We start from the raw sequence: 9,585 nt of genomic DNA, 5'->3' as shown, positions 1-9,585 counted from the left end.
TAAGGGTTATTAAATGATTAAAAAATAATTTTATGTTTAGATGTTGAACTTTAAAAAAAAAATAAGTTACATTTTTTTTCAAAACTTTTATTAAAAAAGTTCTTCGAAAATGAAATACTTTTTAGTTTTTTTCATAAACCGTAATAGATATTGGAATTTCCTTTTATAATTTGAAATCATAATAAATGCGGCCAAAAAAAATAAAAAAATAAATGCATTTTATATTAAAAAACGACGTGTTAAAATTTTTTCAATAATTTTTTTTTTTCAAAAATCTGAGTTCAATTACCATTCTTTCAAAAGCCGTTCATTCAATTAACTTAATTTTAGTTTTACATATATGACTAAGCTTCTAGCTTTTAAAAAATGTATATTTGAATATTGTAGGTGTTGCCGTTGTGTTCAAATATTTTTTTTTGTGTTTGAAGTCAATTAATAAGAAAATTGCATCTATCGCTTGAACTATGAAAGATTGTCCCTCACTCCCATATATTTTTTTTCCTTGAATTTCCTAGACAATATTTTGGCATCAATTTATTTATGAAATTTAAGAAAAATTTTGGAAAAAAAAATTTTTTTGTTCACAAAAATCTTCAATAAAATTTAAAAAATCAAAACGGCAACACCGGCAATTTTTAATCTATAGACTTTAAAGTATTTTTAATTACCGACGTTTGAAAAAAAAGATCATCAAAATCTAAGCTGTTCGGCCGGGTTCCCTAATATTGCCAATTTTTGAGCTTTAGTTACTCCACTATAATTCAAAATTAAAATTAACAAAAAAAAAATTCAAATAAAATTTCATTAAAGCCAATAGGATTTTGGCGGTTCATAGGCATTCACAAAATGAACATCTGCTTCATGATTCCCTGATATTTCATACTTTAAACCTCCATTTGAAGGATATGGTGGAGGTTGTGATGAAGATGTTGCAACTGGAACAATTCCAACTGACCCATGCATATGCATTGTCATTCCATCTATTGTAGATGGTTTCTTCGAATCGTATACCCCAACAACTGGATACTTTTTCCAATCAAGACTGCATTTTGAGGCACTAGAAGGATCAGCACATCCATTATCACATTCCATTCGTTTCGATTTATAACGTCGATTTTGAAACCAAATTTTGACTTGTGTCGCTGATAGATTTAATTTGTGAGCAATAACTTCACGTTCAGCACCGGTAAGATATTTTTGTTGACGAAATCTACGTTCTAGCTCGAGGACTTGAGCTTGGGAGAAAAGGACACGAGGCTTTCGTTTCGCACGAGGTTTTCCATTTTTGCGCAATTCTGAACGTGATGATGTCACGTGGGTGGAATCTTCTGTAAAGAGAAAAACAATTTTTAAAAAAGTCCTTTTCGAATTTTTAAGGATCAAAAAATGTTCTAAAAACGATCAAGAATTTAACTCACTCTGTTGTGTTGTATCCGTGTCATCGGTATCATCAAAATCACATATCGTCTCAAGATCCTTCACATGTTGCGAAGTGATTTCATTGCAAGGACTCTCATTGACTTGGGTTGCCACTGGTTCCTTTTCCGAACTAGGACACGACGATCTGCTTGCGCATACGTCGACTTCTGCTGAACTATTCAAATCCAACGTTGGTGACGGGGTAACGTAGGACGTTGGCATTACTTCCTGTTTCATATAAGTGCCATCATTCAAAAGGACTTGCGCATGTCCACTGTTTTGGGGAATATCCGCATAGGGATAAGTGAATCCTTGTGGAGTTGCTGTGGGATAGTATTGTGGGGTATATTGATATGCTGGCAAGGATGGATGATGATGACTATGTGGATGCGGATGTGGATGATGTGGACTATTGTTGTATTCGTACGATGAGTAAATCTGACCTTGAGCGATGTAGCCATGGGGAACAAGGGATGGATCTGCATAGCGATCATAGTCGTGGTACAAATTGGCTGCTGGACTGGTGCTGAAAAACAAAATTGTTTCAATTAAACATGTGTGGAGATGACAACATATGATGTAGTTAGGAAAAAAATTGCAATTTTGGTCCCGACTTATGTCCTTTTATAGGAAGGACATGGCACCACATAGACACAGTGTGAGTTTTGAAACATAATTTCATGCATCATTACCTAAATGTGTAACAAATGTGATTCCTTAAACAAATACAAAAAAAAAAATAGAAAAGGATATGCAACAATGGATATTTTGTACGCTTCCACACATGTGTTGACCAGGATGTGAATTTGAGATGAGCGTCCGCCGAGTTTCCGTTTTTGTGTCATTCTTCTTTCAATCTTTTGTTCTTGTTTTTATTTTTGGGTTTCTTAAATAATTATGCGGCTGATCTTTGTTTACTTAGAGGTTACTAGGGTCAGGGTGACGAAGAGGTTAAAATAGAATAATTTTTTTTCTCTCTGAAGGCTTTTCGAAATGAATTTTGAGTATTATGTATTTAGGTCATTCTTGTCTTGTGTAAATTAATTCATTGGAGTTATGTATAAGTATAAAGTATTATTTCAAGTTATCTTTGATAGGTAAATATTTCGAACTGTTTTCGGAATTGTAAATATCGGAAAAGAAATTCGAATTATTGAAAAAAAAAAAAATTAATATGCATAAACTCAAAAAACTTGCCTTGTTTTAAAATTTTATTTAAAGAACACACTACAAAATTATAAACAATAAACTATAGAAGGAATAAAAACCAACTAGAAATCCAGATTTTTATATAAAACTGTCATAACTTTTTTTTTCAATGTGAATTTTCGAAATTTTTTTTATACTTTTTTATTATTTCAAGCGACTTGAATAAAATTTCGACACAATAACGTCATTTTTGCAAAAAAAAAAGTGCGATATCTGATTTTCTGGTTTTCATTATCACGTAGTTGATATCGAACCATGAAAGGGTTGCATTTATTAGCAGTAGCTTCGTCAAAGGTTTTCATAAGCAACAGTAGCTAAGTATCCAGCCTCACTTTTAACAGATAATATAATTCGTTCAATTTTGACTGAAAAATATTTTATCTGAACATTTTCACATTTCCACTAAGAAATAATTAAACAATTTATCTAGATTTCTATTTCTGAAAATATTTATTCCCAGAACTTAAATTTAAATTTAAAGGTCTTCTCGAAAATAATGATAGATTTTCAAAAAATATATAATCCAGTCAAATAAGGGTTTTTTAGATTTTTGACATTAATTATAGAATATCCAAACAAACATATAAAGAAAAAATTAGCCTATTAGCACTAATTCCAAGATTGTACCAGGATGTTTTTTTGTGCATATCCCAAAATTTCCCCTTTTTTCAAAAAATACCAATTTTTCATAGATATGAATGTTTTTTTTCATTGCATTTTTTTGATTCCTAATAATAATGGATATGAAAACCTTCATGCAAAATTTGGTTCCTCTACCATAACTTTTAAGGGTTTTTCGGTAGTAAGTTTGCAACAGTTATAATAATATGGGTTGACAGATGAAAAACTGGTATAACTTTTTTCAGAGACGTCAGATTGTCTTGATTTGGCATCAGCATTAAAAAATACCTCGAAAACATGTATCATATGTGTATATAATACCATTGTCTATTATTGCTAATTTTGAAAATCTCCTTTCGCGCTTTGACCTTGAAAATCGCTACTCGCGGACATTAGATTTTTCTAGACTTTTGAGGTATGTAACATACCGTATGTTATAGAATGCCAAAACGAAGATATTGAGCAAAAAAAATTTCTATTAACATTCATTCCGAGGTGAAACCCTCATTTGACTGGATTATATCGGAAAGATTAAAATAGCTCCTGAAAGATGGAAAATTGTTCTTATAGACACCGTTACGATTTATGTTTAAAATAATTTGGCATGTTCTCAAACGGAAATTCAGAAAAGTATACTTTTGTTTCGGCAACAAAACCCTTGTAAACTAGGGTAATTTCGCTGTTAATAATGGTTCATTTTAAAAGCTGCTCATATTTTCAAATTTTTTTTCGATAAATGTGTGATAAACATTGTGCGTGTACCATTTATTAACAATGAAATTATCATTTGCATGAGTAGGTATAGCCATACCAAAGTAAAGGTTTTCTTAAATCATCGCTAAATGGTATCAACTTTGCAAATAGAGCATAACTAAGACACACCCCTTAAATTTTAATTATCTTACTTTGGGACACCCTGTATATCCAAGCATCATTAACATTAGCTGCACCAACGACTTTAAAAATTGATAGTTGCGGCCTATGGAAGTGGAAGGACTTTTTAGAATATTTGCATTTTAGACCATAAAAATAAAAAGAGGTTCTAACGAACTCAAAACCTGATTTTTGAGGTCGCTAATGTTCATGTGCATGTCGTATTGGAGATTTAGAAAAACAATTTAAGGCATGTGTAATGTAGGTACATTACTTTGAAACATATTTTTACTTGCGCTATAGGTACTATAGGGCAAGTTTAGGATTCGTAAAAAAAATCGAACTCGAGATAACAATTTTACATGACATTACGATGATGGAGAATGCCAAAAAAGTGGGTCCGGCAATTCTGTCTGTCTGTCTGTGTGTCTGTCTCTATCTGGAGCTGCAGCCTAAACGAGTGAAGTGATTTTCTTCAAACTTGGTAGTTAGCAGTTTTTGGTGATTCCCTAGAGGGGAAATTGAAATTTTTTTTTATGACCAAAACTAACGGTACCTGTAATATAACGGAAATAGAAAAGTTAATTTTTTTCAAAAACGGCTCTAACGATTTTGATTAAAATTTTTGTGTGTAGTACTACACATAAGAGCCAACTTTTTAAATAAAAAAAATATTTTTTGTACCGTTATTAACGGTACCTGTGATAGAACGGGTTTTTTCATTTCTGAATATCTCGTACAACATTAACCCGATTTAAATGAAAATTTTTATACAAACGTGTGTAAGTAAAGATAATATTAAAAATTTAGAAAATTTTCAAAAAACGCATTTTTGGATTTTTAAAAAATATTTCAAATTTTTTTTTTGCAAAATCAATTTTTTGAAAACGGATCAATGAAAAATTTTGAAATTTAGTTTTTATGTGTAAATTAATTATTTCTTCAAAATGGCATACCAACTTTTTTTTTGAAAAATGTTAAAAAAATTTTATACATAAAAAATTATTTTTTTAAAAAACGGCTCCTACAATTTTCGAAAATTTTTTTCTAAAAATACCTTTTTATACAAGAAATAAAATGGCATATTTGTTTTTTGTTTTAAGATAATTTAAAACGGAGTTTAATTAATTATAAAAACAAATTTAATTTTTTTATACTACTTATAAAATTTCTTCAAAATATCAAATTTTAAATTTCTTGAATAAAAAGCTTTAACATTATAGTTACTTTAAGCATAAGAGCAAGTACGTGAGACCCCAGTAGTGCAATTTATTTTCTTAACGTCTTTCAACTAGAGAGAGTGTATACTTTTGTGCTTCGGAGTGTAACTTTAAACAACGATTTCATATCCATTTATCACATTATCAAACTTCTGACAAATTGTGCAGATTTAAAATACGCTTTGGCAACATTTTAATAAATTGTTAGAAATTAAAGAAATCGATTCTGAAGCACTTTTTCAAAAACTTTCAATTTAAACAAATTCTCACCTTTCCATATGGCAACCAGTGTATGGTTCATTTTGATTAACCAAATTCAAAATATCCTTCACTGAAAATGGCGTCGTATTGCAAGAGTCTGAATTTGTTAAACTTCCAGGACTTGGATGATTATATTCATAGTATCCTTGTTGAGGTGGTTGCTGATGCTGTTGCAACATGTTTGTTTTAAATTGTTCTAATTCGATTCACTTCATAAACATTACACAATAACAAAAATCCTTTTAATCGCGACGCGACGGCTGTGTCGGTATTGTTACTTTAAATTGTTTAACTATTAGTTATTTTGTTTCCAAAAACCGTTTACGTCTTCTATTTACAAGTGTGGATTCTAGACTGACCGCCGCACTGATGCGGAAAATCGATTCAAATGTTTCGAAAGAATAAAAAAAAAACTACAGAAATTCCTTTGGAATGAAACAAATTACTCTAAAGTCTATACCCAGGCAATCACTCCCTCACCAATTTGTTCTTCCATTCATCCAACCGAACCATCATCATCCCTTATTTTTAGAACCATTAATCTGCTTTGTATATGAAAAATGGAATACCGATGCTGAAACGCCTTCTAAAAATGGCAGCATTCCGAGCCAATAAGAATTCTTCATCAATTCCAAATTGTTCCTCTGATATGGGAATACATTTGTTTTGAAAAGGGGGGAACATTTTGGTCTTTGGTAAACAAATATTTATATTTGATATGCAATTTTTTTGGATTTTTTTATTTCTGAACTGATTTTATCGATTTTTGCACAAAATTGGTGTAATTGTCAATTGATGGGTTTATGGTACACTTAGAAACCAATTCAGCAAAGCTGCCACTTGTGTGTCTGTGGTCTGTATAGTGCTTGCGGGAGCTCTCTTTACTGCGATTTGTGTGGAGGAATTATCACTTCAAGTAGCCAATATACAATTGAGAGGAGTGAAGTGTTTTTTTTTTTTAGAGAGTTAAGGAGCTCTGAGGTAAGTAGCAAAGCAATTGCTATATCTATTATACTGTTGACTTCAAGAGTGGTGTACCTGTGATACTTGAGAAAATGATGATGTTTTAATCCTGGGTTTTCATCAAACCAATGAAATGCTTAACTCTAGAATTTGATTTCATACTCATAGCGAAAAAGATGTTAGATTTGCATTATGTCTACAAAATTTAAAATTCTTAAATTTGTATGTTTTCTTCTTCTTATTCAAGTGAGTTATTTATTGTCACGATTAGATACTTTTGAGTATCTATGAGCTTTCTACAATTTCTTGTTTACTAAACATGATCATTTATGATATTTGTTTACCCAGTTGTTTTCAATGAATTTGCGTTCTATTTACATTATGATATTTTGAAAATCTACCTGACTTATTTGTCTTATTTTTGTATTGTTATGTTTTACTGGTTTTTTCAATACGGTTCTATGGTGTAATGGTTAGCACTCTGGACTTTGAATCCAGCGATCCGAGTTCAAATCTCGGTAGAACCTTGATCATCAATCTTTTTATTTTTTGCAAGTCAGCAATCAAATTTTGTTTTTGTTTTTATTAAAGAAAATGAAGAGGATAAGGAGGCATAAGTTTTAAATAAAGTAGCATAGCGTTGCTAGAAAAATAACAAAAAAAAAATGTTATTTTACATTAAAAATTTACTTTTAATAAATAGTAGGTACTTAGCTTATACGGCTAAGTCTTGGGTAAAGTTCAATTTTTGTTTAATTTTTAATTTTAGTATTTTCAGAAATTTGAAATATAATTAAAAATTTTAGTGCAGGAAAGATAGTAGCTTGGGTCAGAAAAATTATTAATTCATCAATAATTTTTGTGATTGAAGTTAAGTTGAGTTTCCTGATCACCTTTTAATAGGCGTGCTTTTTTGGCAAAGCTGTCCGCAGTAGAATTTCTCAACTGTGGCAACAAGGAATAACAACATAAGTCAACTTATGTCGAAATTGAGATTTTTACAAAATCTGATGCACAATAAGCGATTCTATCTATCATATTTTTTTCATATTTTTATCTTAAGCGGCTTATGAATTACAGGTAAAAGAAAAATGACATTAGCATTGACTTCTTATGGGAAGCCAAACTTTCAAAACGCTCTCCTGAAAAGTTGTAAAAACTGACTTATGTTGTTTTTCCTTATTGCCACATAAATATCAACATTTAGCAAAAATGTATATGCGTACACGAAGAGAAAGGAAAACGTAAGCTTATACCCTTCGTCAAAATTCTTTCCGCAGCTTGGTTTAGCTTCTATTCCTATCGGCAGCTGCATGTTAATGCATGTAAACGCCAACTGCGGATACGGATAGCTATGCCAAAAAAAAAACACAGCTTTTAACTGACTTAAATATTTTGGCATTTAAATTTGGTTATTCGTAAGGCGTATAAGTATGCAATTTTAAGCTTGAACTCTCTGGCTTTAAGACTCTTGAATAATTTTTTAAAGTAATACGTGCAGTTCACAACCTGAATATACAGGGTGTCCCAAAAGTAATGGATCAAACGAAATATGCTGATAGGCCAACTTTAGGGCTCTCAGAATTTGGTAACTTGTTCATCCCAAATCCTTACGGTTTTCGATTTAATGCAGTTTTTGTGAAATTTCGAAAAATCCCGACTTTGCAACAAAAAAATTCTGTCAAAATTCTGTACGACAAAATTCTGTGGGGTCAAAATACTGTATGAACAAAATACTGACATGCAAAATTCTGTTTTGTAAAATTCTGTACGGCAAAATACTGTATTTTCAATACAGTATTTTTCAAAAAATTTAATTTGATATAATAATACATAATACTAATTTTGAATATGATTGTGTTGTTTTTATTGACAGTAAAGGCGTAATTATATACAAACATAATTTGGAACCAAGTTACAAAATGGAAATTTTCTTTATTTTCTGATCCAGTTAACTATTTCATTAAAATTGTTTACCTATCTATATTGTTTTCTTATATATTCTTATAGAGATAAAATCAATAATTTGATCGATTTTCATAAATTTTTTTAAATGTGGTTCCAAACTTTTGGCGGTTGGTGAGGGTAAAATTCATTAATGAAATCAAATTGTGTTTTCATAAAAGAGAGGAAGAGAAATTGAAAAGAGAAAGTTAGAAAGAGTAAACAAAAAATTACTATAATACATTTATAAAAATTTTAATTTACCAAAAAAGACGAGAGAATTCGATAAATAGTTTAAGAGCGAAAATTAGGTGAACGAAAAAGAATTAATTAAGTGTAGACAGGGGCGTACACTCCCTTGGGGCAAGCGGGGTGGTAACCCGGGGCCCCCGACCGACCCCAGGGCCCCCACTGGAAACAATGCAGAGAATTAAACTGTTAGTATAAATTGAGTTACGAAGTAACCAGGGAGACAAATTATGTCATTCAGTGTAATGTATAATGCATTGATAGCCACACAATATATGTATATTGATTTTAAAAAAAGGTTACCCCAGGGGTCCCAAAAAAAATAAACTGCTTTTTTTAAAGAAAATATATAATTTTGTCTTAGGGCCCCAAAAAATATTACTTGAAAAATCTTTGCCACCACAAATAAAACATTATAGGGCCCCAAAAAAGCAAAAAAATATTATTTGAGGATCCTCAAAAGTGGTTCAAAACAATCAAATGGAAAATTAAATATAAATTCAGGGGCCCCAACATAAATACATCAGGGCCCAAAATAAAAACATTACGTTATTGGTGGTATTCCGAATATTACTTCGGAACAGAGGGCCCAATACCTATTAATTCTTGGCTCCAAAAAAATTATATTATATTTTAGGGGCCTGTAAGCACTTAATTTTGGGGCTCTAAAAACAATTTTTTATGAGAGACATTTTAAGTAAGTAAAGCAAAATGCATTACGAACATATTAAAACATTAAAATAAACCTAAAAATAAATAAGCCATACAAAAAAAAACGTATGGCGTATACGTATTTTTTTTTTTGTAACTAAGGGGCCCCCAAATA

At 30.8% G+C, this 9,585-nt stretch overlaps 1 protein-coding gene and 1 non-coding gene across 2 annotated transcripts; one reads left to right on the top strand and one right to left on the bottom strand.

Annotated features, from left to right (window-relative positions):
* Positions 1-804: 804 nt before the first annotated feature.
* Positions 805-5,943, bottom strand: LOC129913445 (muscle-specific homeobox protein tinman). Its single transcript, XM_055992134.1, has 3 exons — positions 5,613-5,943; positions 1,419-1,945; positions 805-1,328 (listed from the first exon to the last, which is right to left on the bottom strand). The coding sequence occupies exons 1-3, from the start codon at positions 5,780-5,782 to the stop codon at positions 805-807; spliced, it is 1,221 nt and encodes a 406-aa protein (XP_055848109.1). The 5' UTR covers positions 5,783-5,943.
* Positions 5,944-7,021: 1,078 nt separating this feature from the next.
* Trnaq-uug (transfer RNA glutamine (anticodon UUG)) lies at positions 7,022-7,093 on the top strand. Its single transcript has one exon. It is a non-coding gene; the product is annotated as a tRNA-Gln (tRNA).
* The last annotated feature ends 2,492 nt before the right edge of the window (positions 7,094-9,585 follow it).

The sequence above is a fragment of the Episyrphus balteatus genome, chromosome 3, assembly GCF_945859705.1.
Source record: "Episyrphus balteatus chromosome 3, idEpiBalt1.1, whole genome shotgun sequence".
NCBI classification, from domain to species: Eukaryota; Metazoa; Arthropoda; class Insecta; order Diptera; family Syrphidae; genus Episyrphus; species Episyrphus balteatus.
This window is presented reverse-complemented; position numbering and strand designations above follow the sequence as displayed.

Excerpts from the sequence above, each read along its gene's own strand:
- LOC129913445 (XM_055992134.1), bottom strand. The coding sequence starts at position 5,782 with ATGTTGCAACAGCATCAGCAACCACCTCAACAAGGATACTATGAATAT. Across the intron at positions 1,946-5,612 it reads ACTGGTTGCCATATGGAAAG|CACCAGTCCAGCAGCCAATT; the intron begins GTGAGAATTTGT and ends TTTGTTTTTCAG. Across the intron at positions 1,329-1,418 it reads CACGGATACAACACAACAGA|AAGATTCCACCCACGTGACA; the intron begins GTGAGTTAAATT and ends TTCTCTTTACAG.